Here is a 17,184-nt window from a genome sequence, read left to right on the forward strand (position 1 = left end):
AGGCAATAGCGAACCTGACAGAAAACATAGCTTTTAAATGCTCTGGAGTATCTCGCAACAATATATCTGGATGATAAGAGAAACGGAAACTTGAGCTTTAAGTACAGTGGGGTACTCCGCGAAACAGCGGGATCGCGGGTTAACCTCGACTCCGAGTTGAACGCCGTTTTGTTTTGATACGATAATGACTTGCCATTGGTAATCCTACAAGCGAGCGGCTAGGGGGAGTCCCCTGTACATTCAAGATAAGCACAAGACAACCTTATCTTCTTCCCTCTGTTCAGGTTTTTTAACACTCTTCCAAATAACATGATTTCTACGGTCAAAAAGCACTGTGTTCTCGTCTCGGCCTTTATCGCCTTCATCTTCTTTATCATCACTCCGACACTTCCCCTCATCAAGCGCGTGAGAACCAGCTTGGTTCCCTCAAGAGGGCATGACGCAGGCGCTTTTCGAGCCCCAAAGCTGAACGTTTGGGCCGATCTGAGCACGGAAGAAGCGGAGGACGTTGTCAATTTCTTGTTCAAGAAATCAGACCTCAATTTGACCCGGTCATCATTGGCTACGAGGTGCGCGCCTCCCAGGCTCCCACTCTCAAGATAAGTCGCTGATAACGCCGAATAGCCATGACAACCAAATCTTCTTTGTGGAGGTACTCCAGCCTAATAAAACGGACGTACTGGGTTATTTGACTGGCAGCTCGGCTCCCCCGGATCGATGGGCACGAGTTGCAATCGTGCAGAGTGCAACTGAAGAGGCTTTGATTGTCAATTTCAAAGTATATTGCCGTTCAATCTCCATACTTCCATCAATTCTGACAACGCTTTTATTAGGTTGGCCCATTACCAATCAATGAAGCTGCTGAAATACTATCTTTGGAGTTTTGCTACAGCTCTGGTCGGAATTACGTAGCCAATTCAATATCCATTCAAGACGAGCTAGTGGCATGGTCCCTGTCGAAACTGGTGGAATTTTCCGATATCACGCAGGAGCTTTTAGGAGATGTTAGTATGTTCCCTTGGAGAGATTCCACGCTTACCTGTTCTAATGCAGGATGAGGACCCTTTCGATCCAAATGGTCTTTCGGTGGGAGGCAGGTTGTCTTCCGTCGAAAATGGCACCGCAGTGGTTTGGGTGCACTTTGCACTGTCCAACCCAACCGGCGGTACTTCAACTTTGCTACCGCAAGGTCTTTACACTCAGATAGGTAAAGAGACATCTTCCACGAAGGCGAGATCAGTGATGCTTAGTTATGACAGATGCATCGACCAGGGACTCCTCGAATTGGAAAATCCTACAATGGTACTATAATAACGTACTTTACGACACAGCAAATGATCTTCGAGATGCGATCAATGCGCCTGGATTCAAGAAAGCGGGAAGAAATACTGACGGTCCTTGGACAGAGACAGTTGACTTTAGCGAAGGCCATGCTGATAGAAGCAAACCACCACCAACTATGATACAGCCCACAGGAGCGAGATATCACATCGACGAAGAAGAAAACTACGTCTCATGGATGGGCTTTGAGTTCTTCATGAGAACCTCATCAGACGCTGGAGTTGCGCTGCACGACATCAAGTTCCACGGAGATAGCGTGATCTATGAGCTTGGCCTTCAAGAAGCACTCGCCCACTATGCAGGCGACGATCCAACACAGGGGGGCTTGGAATTTATGGATACATCCTTTTACATGGGAAGGTTGATGTTCGAGTTGGTCCCGGGTTACGACTGTCCGGCATACGCGACGTATTTATCTACAAGCTATCACTTCGCGGAGAAGACAGTGGTAAACCAGAACAGCATTTGTGTCTTCGAACATACGGCGGATTACCCAATACAACGCCACAGCTCCACTACTCGAGTCTCAGTTTCGAGGAACACCTACCTGGTCGTCAGATTTGTCTCTACGGTTTGGAATTACGATTACACCTTCGACTATATATTCTACCTAGACGGCACCATTGAAGTGAAAGTTCGAGCCAGCGGGTTTATCTTCGCCGCTTTCTGGACGGGAAATGAAGCTAACGAAGACGAGTATGGATTTCGAGTTCACGACAGTTTGGCGAGTAGCATGCATGACCACGTCCTCAACTTTAAAGCTGACCTGGATATTGCTGGCGCCGATAACACAATGGTACGACTCGGCATCGAACCAATTACGTTGGAATACCCGTGGGACGATGACAGGATAAAACCAAGAAATACAATGCACCTCGTGCAAAGGCCGGTCGAGAAAGAAACAGGACTTGACTGGGCCCGTAACTCGGGCGAGATGTTGATCGTCATGAATCAGAACAAGACAAATGAGTGGGGGGAGAAGAGGGGCTATCGGGTCCAGCCAGGCTCTGGGATTGGAAGTCCAACCCACCTTACGATTCTGAACTCCACAGCCTTGGGCAAGTCCGCATTGTGGGCATCTCGAGATCTCTGGGTGCTGAAAAGAAAAGATACTGAGCCCAGGAGTGCAAGTTCGCTGAACTTCCTTGATCCCTGGGACCCTCTTGTGGATTTTAGCAAATTTGTTGACGATGAAGACATTGTGCAGGAGGATTTGTAAGTCCTCTTGGTTAATTACGGCAAGACACACTCATGAGTGGACTAGGGTCATTTTCTTCAATCTCGGCATGCACCATGTTCCGCACTCGGGAGACATCCCAAATACCCTCATGCACACTTCATCTTCATCAGTAATGTTCACTCCATTCAACTTCCACAACCGGGATCCAAGCCGTCTCAATTCACAAGGTGTGCAGCTAGATGTGGAGGCTAAGGGAGCAAAACCAAGGTATTTTGGGCAAACATACCACGAGGGAGTGAAATTGAAAAAAGTAGGTGACAGCTCCCCCCCCCCCCCCCAAGGCTATGGGGTATTTAAGAAATCTTGTGCGAGTGTGAGTGCGACTGACACGACTTAAGAGCGATCTCGAACCAGACCTAACGAAGTTCGGGGGCTCTTCTGGGAATGTAAGCTGGGTTTCAAAGCTTGTAGGACCTATTCCATGGGCTTGAACCTCGACGCATAATAAGTTCATAAAATACACGACATCAAGCGCGGATTATCGAATGTGCAGAGAAATTCACACTTTGGGCTTGAGTATTCTGCGTTTTGCTGAGAAATACAGTGAGCTAGACTTTTTTTTGCACCTTTAAGCAAAAATGAAGTGACTGTGAATGGGTATCTCTCAAACGCCAACTCACAGCAAGTACACAATTTCTCTATACCTTTGCGAGCCCTCGCAGAAGAGCATCTACTCTAAAAAAGCCAAACGTCACTCTGAGGGCGGAACTCTCAAAATCAATTGTCTAGCATTAACTCTGTATTTGATATGAGATAAGATTGATAAATGCATGCTTGTGGACTCAAATTTCAGTCCATACGTTCACCAAATCGCGCTTCAGATCTGCCATCAAACTTTTATTTTAAAAGATGACGATGTGATATTATTTCCGGCCTTTCTCATCTTTTCCGGCTGTACTTTCGTACACAGATTTATCATCCCGGCAGCTGCTACCTTGCATGGCTCTCAAAACCTCGTCCTCTTTATGTTCGCAAAAATGGCCAACTCTGCGAAAACGACCACCAGAAGGCCAAAGACTAGTCGGAGGAGACTCTCAGACTCGAGAATCCATTGGCTTGGCTCCTCCTTCTCGAGACGAATATTACCCAGAAACCTGGATGGTGGGACGAGATTCCAAGCTTGCAAGAAGAAAAGAGAATCTAGAGCGAAAATCGGTTATCTTGGGCTCACCGCAATTACCCAATAGCTAGTCAACCGTAGAATAAGTAATAATTATTATCTCATGCTGCCATCCAATTCCCATCGCAGCGTCTGCCCTTCTCCCAATTCTCCAGGCTGTGCAAATGCCTCACGAACCTGCGTATCTCTTGGCTCCAACTCCTGGGCTGCTGGCAGCGCCTCTTCCTGCATGGGCTCCGTGGACCTTGCGGAAAAACTAGAGACAGTGCATGAATCTGTGTATCCTCCAGCTTTAACACTCGTGCTCCCAACGTTTTCTCTTTGCTCCGGTCGCCTGCAGGAACTCCTGCAGTCCGCGGAGCAGAGAACTTGCGAACCCGTGCGTCAGAGGAGAGGCCCGATTTGTGGGAAGTCGGTGCAGATGATGATGCCCTAGAGGAAGGTCTGTCGGGGAAATAGCATTGCCGGAGGTCGTAGTTGCCGCGCTTGAAGTTTTTGCGTTTGCTTCCGTAATTAGCTGATATTTCTAGTTTCCCAAACAATCATTATTTTCTTCCTGCAGCGACCCAACACTCCGTCTTCTCGAAATCAAGCATTCTATGCCTCCAGCTTCGGAGCTTCCTTTATCCTCGAGAGAATTGAACAGAAGCAACTTTACCTAGCGAAGTTGTAGAACTGGAGCTCGTTGATATCGCGGTACTCGATGACGTTGATGAGCTCGACGCAGGAGTCGCCTGGGCCAAATTTGTAAATCCTTTCGAAGCACAATACGCCGAGAAAACACTCGCTGTAAAGGTCTCTGCTGCAGCAACTTGTGAAGAGCTACAAAATGTAGACAAACAAGTAGCCATTGCCTTCTCGCCTCCAGGGATGAAGTTTTCAGGCGAGCAGAAACATTTGGGGGTCGAGCAGCCATTGAATGCTAAGAACTTTTCGCACGCCTGGGCGCAGTTGAGCTGGTCTTGATAACCTGGTATGTTGAAGAATGGAAACTCATTAAGGTCTAGTGTTCCAGACATTATTCGGATAACGGAGCGAGGGAGGGAGCAAAGTTTGGGGAATAGCGGGGAGAATTGAAGCAGGAAGTGAAGGAGTTGGGATCGGGTTGTTATGTATCTCTTGCTATGCTTTAAGCAGGGGTACCGAGGTAGAATGTGCCTTTTGCACGCGTTGCCATGAAGATTAAAACAGAGAAGGCGGGTCCCAGAAGCCATTCCCTTGTTTTGGTGGACAGAGAAACCCTGAAAGGCAACCTTTCATCTGCAAGTGCGACGAAACGGTGTCGAGCTGGGGTGCCTATTTGCCGAGCCCCTATCTCCTTTTCGTTACCGTCACATGGCCCTGGGAGAAGTGGCCAGTGGGTATGAAGCTGTTGGATTCTTGATTGGTGGAGGAGATTAGAGTTTTGGTTGTTGGTGCTTGTAGAATCTTTGGTTCATCATGTGCAGTTATTATGACGCTGGTCTTACGATTATTAACGTTCAAGCTCAAGTCTTGGTCTGGAAAGGGGCTCGGCTGCTGACCCGATTATTGATTCTACCCTCGTCAAGATCAACCTCAGTTCTCTCTCAGCCAACCGCGAGACTGCTTTGAACCTTTGTAATCGCGAAACAATAAGCCTGACTTGCCCTTTCGCCATAGACAGAGACTTGGTGCTGAGTCAAGGCCGAAATCTCTTGGTATTGGAAGTCGCCCCGAAAGTCCGGAGTCGTCGCATAGTATTCACTACCCTTTATGCACCTCTTAGGGCGGAGGAGCATCGAAAGGCTCGCCGAAAGTTATTCCGCCATTAGTCTATCGTAGCGTCAGTAACATGTCCCTCAATCAATCGGGGTTTATCTCACATTACGATGCCAACACTTGACAACCGCAAACACAGCCCCAACAAGTGCCACAAATCCAGACGCCAAACCAACCCCCAACGCCAACCTATCCAAACTCAATCCAGATCAGAAAGGAACATTGACAACTCGATCACCCTGAGCGGTATTCGCACCGTCTTGGCCACCCTGCCCATAAGCCGTTGGATGATAAATACACGTCTCTCGATCATAGTTCACGAGCGACTTCTCCGCATCCGTCTCCGTTGAATTACAAACCGTGTTCTCCAAGCACTCAGTCACTCCCTCAAACTCCTTTCCCAGCCGACCAACGCAAGTTCTCGTAATCTGCGCTTTGCAGTAAGTTAGTATAATTGCTGATCTGACGCACGCTCTTGAGCATTACGAAGTCCACTCAGGGTGACGTTTGGATGACTGAGATGCATTGCGAACCAGTCTTCCATGGGGCGGGCACCAGTCGTTGCCGGTGCAGTTTCTGCTCGCGCGGTTTATGTGTCCTAGGGCGTTGCAGAACATTCTTTTGTGAGTTGGGTGCAGCCGAGTGAGGAGTGGTAAGGGAAGCAGGAGCTGCTTGCTCATTCGGGTGTTTTTGAGAAGTCGACATTTGATCAATTAACGATGATGGAAAGAAAGGAGGAAATCAGAAAACTTAACAAGCAAGACTTCTTGAAGTATGCGATGAGATCCATTATGTGAGAAATTGATTATTCAAATGAAGAATGAAAAATAGTCTGGCTTACATCGATAGAGGTTGACGAGGTGGAAAAGATGTTAAAATCATACCTGCCTGGGTTCAGAGGACTGGGAATCTCACTCACCACATTCTGCCCGGGATGTCTTCGCCAATCGTCTCACTGATATTCTTCAAAGCTTGGCAACTTCATTGTGCAAAGTCCTGATCCCGGATGTCTAGTTCTTTAGGTCTGCAGGCGGCACACACCAACGGCCAGGCCGACTTCAAGTCCTCAACCTCTCCAACTGCCGCAATTCTATTGGGCGATAGCAAATATTGAATTCAAGGGATCTATCCAATAGTTTTCCTTGTGTAACAAGGTATCCATATCGAAGAAGCACTGACCAGTAACAGCAGAGAGGTAGCGAGCGGAGCGAGCAGTCAGGGGTGCCTTGGCGTCGCCGGCCGTAATTGTTTATTTTATGACTTGTCATGAACAGCGGAAGAGTGCTGCCATCTCGATGAAATGCATATTGGCTGGAGATTGTTTTTCGAAAAAAAAGGAAATTGGGGAGTATTTTCATTTGGCGCTGAAGTACTTGAGGTTTGTTGCTGGGATAATTCGAGGCCAAATCGGGGCGAGCAGACGGCTTGCCACAGATCGACAGGAACAATGAATCCCCGGGATGCGTCTTCCCCAGCTCACACCTCGTGCGCCTCACGCAGATCGCCATCTAGAGTCACTTCCGATGCCAGGCGTCCCCATGACATTGGAAAAACATGAAACAACATGGCATTCCGGGTTCGACCAATGGCATCAACACAAGGGGGTGGCAAGCGAATCTCCTCTCCCAAAACTTTTGTCAACTTTAATTGCAGCGTCGGAGACGGTGTGGCAAAAAAAAACTCTAAAAAAAACTCAGGGGAGCGGGGCCAAAGGTAAGGAGGAAAATATTGTTAATTCGACATGTCTCCGGACCAACGCTATTCGCGATGACATCAGCGGTGAACGATAGGTAGCTCTATTGCATGGTGCGAAGGTATCGATCGCTTTTGTAGAAAATGATGGGGATGCTTCGTCAGTTGATCCATAGAGGAGTACGTTTGCGCATCGAGGCTATATATTTTTTATTTTTTAAAGTTACAGCATCTGTGAGGGATCCTGGGGGATTGGACGGGAGCAGCGGGAGCCGACGGAGATAATTTCCTCGTTAGGATCACCTCCGCCGAGCAGATTGAGGCACGGGTGGTGCACTCTTTGATTATGTGATTACTGGCTCCAATGCTTAAATTAAGATCAATTGAAAAGTTCACAACACCATAATGAAATGGTGGTGTGGCAGCGGATGGTGAGGTGGACGCAGACGTGGCTTAATTGAGACCTATTCTTGTTTCATGGGGACGGGATCTCTGCCATGTCTCACTTACTCCACACCCAAGGCAGATCGGAGTTCTGCTCGGGGAAAAGGGAGGATCGGAAGATTCGTGATTTAGTACGCATGGCGTCGAGATTCTGCGAACGCTCCGTTTTGTGCCCTTGCGTTGTAGTCTGGTCGATGTTGAAACTTTGCTATCAGATAGGGAAGACTTCTCGTGCATTGAGACGAGAGGGGATCAGATGATGAACGTAAAACGATTTGGCTGGATTCTTCTTCTGTTCGGTGGTTGAAGAAGAGTCGTATTCATCGAAAGTGCATGCAGATCGTGCCCGCCGAGTCCGAGGCGCGAGGAGCAGGCGAGCCCAACTAGATTTAGCCTTTTCAATGAATGAAAAGCTTAATAAATACCCTTACCACGGCGGTAATGTAAGGAAGGGCGGGAGTATTTTACGCCTGACAATACGCTTACATAACACGCTAAGCCAAAAAGTAACGGGACCTCCCCGATAAAGTATAGTCCGATTAACCCCCCTACAAACAGTGCCCCGCAAGCTTAGAAATGCCCCTGAAATCACCATATTTTCATATATATATATTATTTAGAGTGTAGCGAGAAAGGTTTATTATTACGTCAAGGTCAACACTTTTTCTTTTAGTATTACGGATCTCGGTTACAAGGTTGCAACCCTAGCAGCCCAACGAAGCCGCCCACACGCGGCCGAGAGAGTCTACAAACGAGAGCAATTGATCACGAGAAACGGAGAATGACTACTGCTTCTGTGATCGGGCGTGTGAATGCAATAGGATAGTCTTAAGGTAGGAAGCTCGAGCACTGGAAGTGCAGAAGGCCAAAGAGTCAGGACTGCATCGTGAGAGCAGGACAACTCGCGCGGTCCAAGTTGAGTTTCGGACGGACTTGCGACGGTTCAGGCTAATTATGGATTAACAATATCAGATTGGCCGAATCCGTCGAACAGCGGGGCGGCACAGACTTCTCTGGAGTTTTGACAGCTGCGGTCGAGGGGTTCTAGGGCGGGTGCAGGTCCTGCAAGGGTCCTCCAAGGACACAGGCCGCCCGCCCGCTTATCTGGTGGCCATCGCCAGCCTATCTTGCAGCGCAAATCATTCGCAATCGACGATTTTCCGTCAAAGCGCAAGCCTGGCGCTCGGGATGGTTGGGGGGCTCCGACCCTTCCACGAACACCCCTCGGGCTCGTGGCAGCCGTTCCTGTGCCTGGGGTTCCACTTTAATCGTTCGGATGGCTTGTGCTGCACAAATAAAAGATCAAAGCAACTAACAAACCCGGGGTGGGCAGTCCTTGTGATCACTTCTTTGCCGAAAGCATCTGAAGGGTGCGGGACAGAAGATTAGACTCTCTGTTGGTTGGGACGATGCGGACTGTCTTCGGAAAGAAGAAAAGTCGGGCAGGGCTGAGTGCAGGGTGCCTCCATAGGGTATAAGGCTCTGACTCTTGCCCACAACCCTCTTTCTCTGCTTGCCACTGCTCTGCATAGCTTCCCTAGTAGTGACCCAGGCGAAACCCTTCACCATGCAGTTCCCAGCTTGGCTCACGTGGTACAAGAAGCCGTCATATGTTGACGTCAATGAGTTTGCGAACCGCATCCGAGAGAAGGCGGAGAGAGTCCATGAGAGATCTCGCTCAAAGGCAAGGTCGAGTTCCCGCCCCATCAGCCGTCGCAGCAGTAGCGAGTCAAGTCGACGTACTAGCTGTGATGTCCCGTCGAAGCTCAGTCTTGACAGGATCTTGAAGAACAAGCCATGTATGCTCAATATTCTGTATGTTGGCCGCCTGTAACTGACTTCAGAAACAGGCAGCCCAATGTCCTTGTATGATTTCTACATGTACCTGAAGTACATTGAACACTCCGCTGAGAACCTGGAGTTTTATGTGTGGTGAGTGAAATCCCATCAACTCTGGAGGAATGAATGCTTACTCGCAACAAACAGGTTCAAAAACTATGAGAATGGCCGCTTGACTGCAGTCCCAGATCTTCCACGCGCCGTGACGCCACTTGACGGGAAATCATTCACCGACTCAGAGGCGAGCCTGGCCAAGCCAGGAAACGAGGAGATATTCTCATCAGATGTTTCACAAGGAGATGCAGAATGCCAAGACAACTCCGACTTCGAAAATGGTGAGTCTTCCCACTCGGGCCTCCCAGAACGCCGTACACTAATCTCTCCTAGCTGAACTCTTCGCACGCATTGCTGCATTCTGCAACCCAGGCAACGGATGTGGTGCCGCACCCATGTACGACCGACCCTTCTCCTTCGCCGAGAAAGCCCGTGCGGCTGAAGAGGCTGATCCCGACAAGGCCGTCAACCAAGTGGAGATTGCACGCCGTGCCGAAATTGAAATAATCAAAAAACTCTTCCTCCTTCCCGGGTCGCCGAAAGAGCTGAATATCCCGTCGCCGATGCGCCGAAAGGTGCTTGATGCCATCACCATCTCCACCGACCCCAAGATCTTTGCCCCCATCGCCGAGCACTGCCACTTGCTGCTCAAATCGTGCTCCCACAGGAACTTCATCCGTCTCGGCGTCTCCAATGGCACGTTCGAAACCATCTGCGTGGCGACCACCCTTGGCATCGTCCTCACTCTCGGCGGCTTCATGGCCATGCTCCTCCTGGCTTTCGTCTCCCCTGGTTTCCGCCAATGCTCTCGCTGGAGAGGAATCGGCATCTGGCCCATGTGGAGCATTGGCATCGGCCTCATTCTCTCCGGCTTGCGAGGCAGCTGCTTCTTCCTCCTGCTCTTCTCTCGCCGTCAACCGCTTCCATGGGAACGCTTCGAGGAGGACAATTCGCAGGCGACGAAGAGGAAGAACACCTTCATCCGCCTAGTTTCGAGACTGATGATCTTTGACAGGAAGCTCAAGGTCAAGGATGATAATCTGAGGCGCTTGCAACACAAGGTGGTGGCGCAGAGCTTGCTTGGTGGTGCGCTGTTTGCGACGATGATGGTAGTTGTGTTCTTGTGCTTGCCAATCTGGAAGGGGCTCTGATGATCGATAATGTAATGGGCGTAATTTTCATCTGTGTATAACGGCCTCGAATATATCCCTTTTCTTTGACTTGTCCTTTGATGTCGTTGTGAAGTAGTGAGATTGCGATTGACGTGAGAAGCATGTGAGATTATGGAAGTGTTCTGAAATATACCTGGTTGGGCTAGTGCGTATGTTTGAGCATGACAGCATGCGCCTACTTCAACCTCAACTCGTCCTCGAGAATGCGATCTCTGAAGTGGTGGGGACGGGGAGCCTCAAGTGAGGCCAATAACGTTTCAACTTCCATGGTTCGGCTCACGAAATTGCAGTCACTAGCAAGGCGGACTCTCGTGAAGGAGGTACTGTACCTCTTGGGAAGTCACGTGACTCTTTGACCAACTGTTTTTGATGGAGATAGCTTCAGGAAGAATCTGAGCGGCTCATGGATAGTTTTTCAAGAATCAAGAGAATATTCTCTGGGTGCATCGCAGGCACAGGCTATTAGAAAAGTCTCCACGAGTGTGGTGCCAGGCACCATCTTCTTCCGGCCAGATCATCCGACATTCCCATCTTGGGAACTTTCTTTCGCACTTTTTATTATCAGCTATTCACGATGCACATGAATCACACTTGGTCTTCAGGAGAGACAGCAGTGGGTGAAGTAATTTCAATTCTCTATTTTCTTGCCACAGCTGTCCGCTTTTGCCAGTCAAGCAAGAAGTACACAAAAACAGCGTGCAGAAGGAAAAGTGACGCAATCTCGGGCCCTCCCTGACGTCTCACAGGGTGTGGCCTCGAATTTCAATTTCGATAGCAAAGAGTGTATTGTTTATGCTTCTCCCGTTCAACGCAATCATCACAATCGTAAAAGCATTTCTTAACCGTAATTTGTGCATCATCGCAGAGGTAGAAGTTTCGTCTGTAGCATGGGGTAGTCCGAGCGAGGTGCTTGTGGCCACATTCGTCTGGAATAAGTTAGTAGTTTTCTTGAATTTTGGTAGAACGGGAATACATACAAACCCAAGCGATGCAAGTACACATGATGAATGTCTTCGCGTGGTTGTGTTTTCGAGTGGGGTGTTTCTGTGTCGTTGTGTGTTTTCGAGCTATGGTATTTTATGTATTGATCTACGAATCTGATTTAGTGAATAGGATGTCGAAGGAACCTTGTGGATGAACCTATACAGGAGTCGCAGTTGCTGTTTTGGCTGTGTCAAAGATCCTTGGCTTTGTCTGCTACAAGGGCATTGTCAACATAATCGACATACCATTTCAATCTGCCAACGAACAATGACGCGTGCTCACCTCCTTTGTTCATGCCTTATGCCCATTTCTGCCTCTGCGATGGTTGTTGGTCCGGCGATGTTCGGAGATGAGGTCAGAAATGACTAGACACTCCGAATGTCAATTCACTGAAGGCGGCCAAAAAGCTTTCCGATGGCAAACTCACTTGACCCAGTCTTAGCATCTTCATCTGAAGCAACGCCATCAGTCGCTGAATCTGTGTTATCTCCATTTCCACCCCTCGAGTTGACTGCAACCCATTTGATGGGGACCCAACTTCCGATGCCAGCTTCGCCTGTCCTTTGCTTCTCTGTGATCTGCCCAGCCTCTTTGGCGCTTTCGAGAAATTTCCACTTCTCGTAGGAAAAGGTTCCGTCCTCGTTCTCTACTCTTATTGGAGGGCTCGTAGACTCGCCGTATGGGAGATTTGGGGTTGGGAATCCGAGAAGCTTCGCTCCGGGGGCCGTCTCTTCTGGGGTTGCCACTGCTGTGCTGCCGCCGTCGGAGATTTCGGAATCTGTGTTCTTCTTGACTTCACGAATGGTCGTATTGATCGTGGTGGCTTCTCCAACTGCCTCCTTTAGCTTTGAATATGTTGCCTTCCTCTTTCGTTTTCCCTCGGCTTGCTTTTTGATGAAGGCTTTGCGATCTTTTGCCCGGCACAATTCACATTTGCCTTCGTAATCGGCAGCCCTGGAACAGATCAGCAATTCAGCAATCATTTGTTTTAGAGTAAACACAAAGCCAGGACGGCGATGCATTTTTTCTGGATGCACTGAAGCAAATTCCATGAGTCTTCGTCTTCGGGGGGAGGGAGCGAGGCCAAAGAGACGGAAAGCCAAGATTTTCTTACGAAATGCCTGGTTTATCGCAGCAACCCGGATTATTGAATTCGCAAGACACTCTCGTCATGACTACGGGTTCCAGTCAGCGGTGCTTCAAAAATCAATTCTGGGGGCCTACGCTTGTGTCCGCATCGAGGGAAAACGTCAACCACGAGGATACACATCTTGAATTGATGCTGATTATCCAAAAGGATTTAGCACGAGTTGAAATATTGCTGTGGCGATGTAATGTATCTCTGCGATGCTTGCGGTTAGCAAATTATGGGAATGATTGTGAGAATTGTTTGCATGTTCTTGCTTCCTCGATAGTTGGAGGCAAGTCTCTCGTGGAAGGCCCTCGTGTCACTCCTTCCTTCTCAACATCAACCGCCGTATTTCATATCGGGAAGTAGCGAATTGCGCCAAATGGCCGCTTTCTTCTCTGTAAATGCAGACTCCTTGGAGTCCTTTCAAACCCCACAGCCATCCATTGTTCGCCAGGAGAACAGGGGTAACGTAACAATGCGTTGGCATTCACCTTCTTTACGGCGTCACGATGAGAACAACATCGAGTGCCTATAAGTATTCAACACCTGACACGCTCGCAAAGCAGTCTTTTTCGCTCGTCTCACGCATCCATCTTCCTAGATTCTCTGTTCTGAAATACCTCCGTGTTCCACAAGCATCAAAACACTACAATCGAACCAAATTCTTCGAGAAGAGAGATAAATTACACGCTCAGCTCTCCGTTAAACATGGCATCCGAATCCACCTCCAGACTGCTCCGTCAGCGACTTATCGCTAATTCACTCAACTTTCATCTGAACGAAAGGGTGACAGCCAACGCTCCAAATGTAGGAGCAGGAGGACAAGTACTCCCACTTACCTTCAAGCAGTGGGCATCTGTCAACACCGAATCTAAAGATAACGACTTATCCGCAGAAGTTGCTTTAACCTTCGATATCGTTGACTACGAGATCTATCTCTCCGGGGAACAGCCCTTCAGCTTAATGTACGCCACTCGGTTTCGCCACCTTGTTAATGAACTTCGTCGAGGGGATCGAATCACTTTCGACTTCAGTGCCAACAGCGCCGATGTTCCTTCCTTCAAGGAGTGGACTGGCAGATCGCGAGAGAAATCGACGGGGCATCGCAATGCGGAGACAAGTGGCCATGAGCGTCATATCACCGCTATTGGGGCGTATGCTAAAATACCCAGCTAGTGGCCCAGCTTCCATGTCAGATTTATCAGCGACAGGAACGAAATAGCGAATATTCAGAGAATAATGCTTAATGATGGGTTTGGTGGACTCAGTGCATACATCGACTCTCTCGACAATATTCCCTCAGTCCCTGAGGAGGCCAAAACTCCTGATGCCGGCCCCCCTTCCCCTCCGTCCACTTGAGATAAGTGCCTTCAACGGTACTTCTCTTGCATCGCATTTTCTTAGAATAGACCGGATAGGATCAATAAATACACTCACCAATAACCCAACAATCTCCCAAATAATTTCAAACTGTATTCCGTGATTGACAGGTTGGCGGAATCTCGAAGCTTTCAAGTTTCTAACATGGGTTGAGCCTTGCAATTCTGACTGACTGAATCCATGTTGCATTTTTGCGCAATGCTCCCAAATCCTACGCATTCTTCAAGTCACGGCCTCGGGATCATGGGGTTGGGTTATTCTATGAGAAGATAACGGATGTCTTCCTCTTTACTTAGAACCGTTTTTGGGCCGAATATCATTATCTAAACTAAGATAGTCTTTTCTCTATCTCCCTGTTTCCTCGCCCCTGGGCTCGCAACACAGCCACAGGCAACAATCAAAGAAAAGAAATAACTGACAATCTTGGCCATACCAAAGACCCATTCGCTTCCTCCCACCTGGGCTCGCAACACAGCCACAGCTAGCAAACAATCAAAGAAAAGAAAAATAGACAATATAAGCACAAAGTCTGTGAAAAAGAACCGTACAAAGGCTGAAAAGGAAAATAATCCACTCTTCATCGCTGTCCTTGATGCTCCAGTAATCTCGCAGCATAATTCTTGTCACATCCCCAGTATTCTCATAAAACTCCCCAATATTCTCGAGAGTCAGTCTCCCACCAGACTGCTAATTTGTCCGTTCTGTTCTCTTCTCTAATTTGCTCTCATTTGTGCCCATAGGCCGGGTCCGTAATGGATTAGAGCCCCTGTAGCTGCGCTACCAACAAGATATATGCCGATTTTTGTTGGGGTATTGAAACTCTCGAACATAAAGTCAAAAATGGCCTTCGAGAGTTCCGAATCAGGTGGGGTAGGAGGCGGGGCGGTACCAGTCTGCTCGTCCTCGGTCCCAGATGGCGGGGGAGCATCAGCAGTCTTGGTTGATGTGGCGTGTTTTGTGGCGGAGGGGGCTGGAGGTATGATGACAGATGGAGGGGGAGGAGGGGGAGTGTAGTCCCATTCGCATTGGGTGGTGTCAAGGCCTTGATTTTCCGGCAGAGACCAGGGATCATGAGCAATTGTGGCTTGGTGAGGCAGCGGATCTGCGCTCAAGATCGTGGCCAAGATCGTAATGCCACCGAAAGCGGAGAGCAGGGCGAGAAATGCTACGAGTGCTCCAGACCAGAATGACAAACCTTTGGAGCTGCGTTGTCTATCAACTCGAGCATGGTTCTCCGCCGTTACTCCATTTTCTTGTTTCACAATTGGAATATCCTCCTGTTTCATCGTTCCAGGATATCCGTGCAAATTCTGATGCACTGTTGTTTGCAACGGTTCCGGGGATTCTTGAACCATAGGTTCGACTTTGATTTCCTTCTGAAGACCAACAGGTTCTATTTGAAATTGTCCAGTAGGTTCTGGAGCAACGGATTCAAGTGCGGGCTTCTTCCTCAAGTCAACATCTTGCACCTGGGATTGTTTTGGGAGTTCTTGCACAATCGGTTCGGTATCAGATGCCTTCTGCAAATCAACAGCTCCAATTTGCGATTGTTCGGGAGCCTCCCGCACCTGGAATTGTTTTGGGAGTTCCTGCACAATCGGTTCGGTATCAGATGCCTTCTGCAAATCAATAGCTCCGATTTGCGATTGCTCAGGAGCCTCATATCGGTAACGCCCTTTGCCGTAGCAGGATCTGGTGAGTTTTTCAATGTACCGAGCTTGGTTGCGTTGGATGAAAGTTATAGGACAATGCTCGCAGAGGGTGAACTCGTCGTTATTTTCGAAAGCGATACGCTTCCGCAAGGCCATTTCACAGATCTGCACGTATTCTGGCGAGGCTGCTCGGCCAAACAATGTGTTCTTGACATATCCTTTGCAACAGGAGATGGCCTTGCCTGCTCTTACACATTCGGAGCAATCCTTTCTTACTTCTACCAGCTGCAGGGTATATGCGCCCATGTTGCGCCAGAACTCAATATCTGGTTCAGGAATGAGAGGTTTTTCAAATCTGGGATGCCAGATCAGTCAGTGATTCGTCAATTCGTAAAGAGATATGCACTTACCTTGATTTTCCCTGTCCTCCAATTTGACCTCCATGGTTATTGCTCTGACCATTGCCGATGTGTGGAGCGGCAGCTCTAGGGCCAGGGGCTCGCGAGACCACGTTTTTGCCATATTGATTAGACTGGGTAGTAGGCGTCTGAATAGCCATGCCATACCCACCATTTGGTGCCGGTAAGCCATAGTTGGTTTCGGATGACTGTAGAGCGAAGGTTTGGCCGTGGCGCATGTGTGGAGCTTCGTTGTAATTGGTGGATTGATCATACATGCCAGTATTATCCTTGCGATTTCCGTTCTGGCGATCAATTAGGTACTGATTCTGATATTGTGGGAGTCGAGCTGGCGACATGTATTGAATCTGTTGAGGCAGATTCTGAGCGGCTGGCGAGTACTGGGAGTGGGCATAGGCGACCTGAGGAGGAGGAGTGCGTTTGAGTTGGAGGTGGGGAGCCTGAGCTATAGGTTGGGTATGAAAGTGAGGCGAGGCGATCTCCTGTTGTCCATGCCATTGCGCGTTGAAGTTTTCCTTGGTCACTATTGTACCGCCGTACGCCTGTTGGTTCAGATTCGGTTCTCCATCCCAATATTTGTTCGCGGCTTGCCCAATCGTGATTGCTCCACCGTACGCCGGTTGATTTGGATTCTGTCCTCCGATTATGTCAGGGACCCAGAGAGGGCTCGGTGTGTTATATTGAGGTTGTTGCATGGCTTTGGAATCAGATTGGACGTATTGTTTGTCACTTCTGTTAGAAGTTGACTGGTCACCAACGTCCTGTTTCTGAGGGGAGGTGCTACGGCACTCTTGTGCCCATCTGCTATACTGTTAGCTCAAAGAAGCATCACGGGTACTGAAGAAGCTGCATACATGGACCGCTTAAGACCTGGAGCTGGCTCTCCTGTGTTTGAATCCATTGTCAAAGAAGCAGCTGAAACAAACGCTGGAGCTGTTGACCACGTTGTACTGAGCTAGTGGGGACAATTGAAGT

At 48.8% G+C, this 17,184-nt stretch overlaps 6 protein-coding genes across 6 annotated transcripts; 3 read left to right on the forward strand and 3 right to left on the reverse strand.

Annotated features, from left to right (window-relative positions):
- Nucleotides 1-309: 309 nt before the first annotated feature.
- K444DRAFT_590515 (amine oxidase catalytic domain-containing protein) lies at nucleotides 310-3,267 on the forward strand (the record flags this gene model as incomplete). Its single annotated transcript, XM_024878152.1, has 7 exons — nucleotides 310-569; nucleotides 625-778; nucleotides 834-1,004; nucleotides 1,054-1,207; nucleotides 1,260-2,556; nucleotides 2,606-2,831; nucleotides 2,920-3,267. 7 exons carry the CDS (start codon nucleotides 310-312, stop codon nucleotides 3,010-3,012), a joined length of 2,355 nt encoding a protein of 784 aa, XP_024735554.1. The 3' UTR covers nucleotides 3,013-3,267.
- Nucleotides 3,268-3,773: 506 nt separating this feature from the next.
- On the reverse strand, nucleotides 3,774-5,145 carry K444DRAFT_414265 (uncharacterized protein). The gene is made up of 2 exons (XM_024872641.1): nucleotides 4,360-5,145; nucleotides 3,774-4,205 (listed from the first exon to the last, which is right to left on the reverse strand). The coding sequence occupies exons 1-2, from the start codon at nucleotides 4,913-4,915 to the stop codon at nucleotides 3,994-3,996; spliced, it is 768 nt and encodes a 255-aa protein (XP_024735555.1). The 5' UTR covers nucleotides 4,916-5,145; the 3' UTR covers nucleotides 3,774-3,993.
- Nucleotides 5,146-9,562: 4,417 nt separating this feature from the next.
- K444DRAFT_613542 (uncharacterized protein) lies at nucleotides 9,563-10,710 on the forward strand. Its single transcript, XM_024880370.1, has one exon. It carries the CDS (start codon nucleotides 9,866-9,868, stop codon nucleotides 10,619-10,621), a length of 756 nt encoding a protein of 251 aa, XP_024735556.1. The 5' UTR covers nucleotides 9,563-9,865; the 3' UTR covers nucleotides 10,622-10,710.
- Nucleotides 10,711-11,382: 672 nt separating this feature from the next.
- Nucleotides 11,383-12,896, reverse strand: K444DRAFT_630363 (uncharacterized protein; the record flags this gene model as incomplete). Its single annotated transcript, XM_024883197.1, has 5 exons — nucleotides 11,383-11,568; nucleotides 11,624-11,709; nucleotides 12,054-12,580; nucleotides 12,741-12,801; nucleotides 12,851-12,896. 5 exons carry the CDS (start codon nucleotides 12,894-12,896, stop codon nucleotides 11,383-11,385), a joined length of 906 nt encoding a protein of 301 aa, XP_024735557.1.
- Nucleotides 12,897-13,466: 570 nt separating this feature from the next.
- On the forward strand, nucleotides 13,467-13,934 carry K444DRAFT_630364 (uncharacterized protein; the record flags this gene model as incomplete). The annotated part of the gene is made up of 1 exon (XM_024883198.1): nucleotides 13,467-13,934. One exon carries the CDS (start codon nucleotides 13,467-13,469, stop codon nucleotides 13,932-13,934), a length of 468 nt encoding a protein of 155 aa, XP_024735558.1.
- A 512-nt stretch (nucleotides 13,935-14,446) lies between these two features.
- K444DRAFT_724170 (uncharacterized protein) lies at nucleotides 14,447-17,110 on the reverse strand (the record flags this gene model as incomplete). The annotated part of the gene is made up of 3 exons (XM_024888610.1): nucleotides 14,447-16,145; nucleotides 16,201-17,010; nucleotides 17,064-17,110. The coding sequence occupies 3 exons, from the start codon at nucleotides 17,108-17,110 to the stop codon at nucleotides 14,852-14,854; spliced, it is 2,151 nt and encodes a 716-aa protein (XP_024735559.1). The 3' UTR covers nucleotides 14,447-14,851.
- Nucleotides 17,111-17,184: the final 74 nt, after the last annotated feature.

This window comes from Hyaloscypha bicolor, assembly GCF_002865645.1.
Source record: "Hyaloscypha bicolor E unplaced genomic scaffold K444scaffold_87, whole genome shotgun sequence".
In the NCBI taxonomy this organism is placed as follows: Eukaryota; Fungi; Ascomycota; class Leotiomycetes; order Helotiales; family Hyaloscyphaceae; genus Hyaloscypha; species Hyaloscypha bicolor.

Excerpts from the sequence above, each read along its gene's own strand:
- K444DRAFT_414265 (XM_024872641.1), bottom strand. The coding sequence starts at position 4,915 with ATGGCTTCTGGGACCCGCCTTCTCTGTTTTAATCTTCATGGCAACGCG. Across the intron at positions 4,206-4,359 it reads CAGTTCTACAACTTCGCTAG|CAAACGCAAAAACTTCAAGC; the intron begins GTAAAGTTGCTT and ends TAATTACGGAAG.
- K444DRAFT_613542 (XM_024880370.1), top strand. The coding sequence starts at position 9,866 with ATGTACGACCGACCCTTCTCCTTCGCCGAGAAAGCCCGTGCGGCTGAA.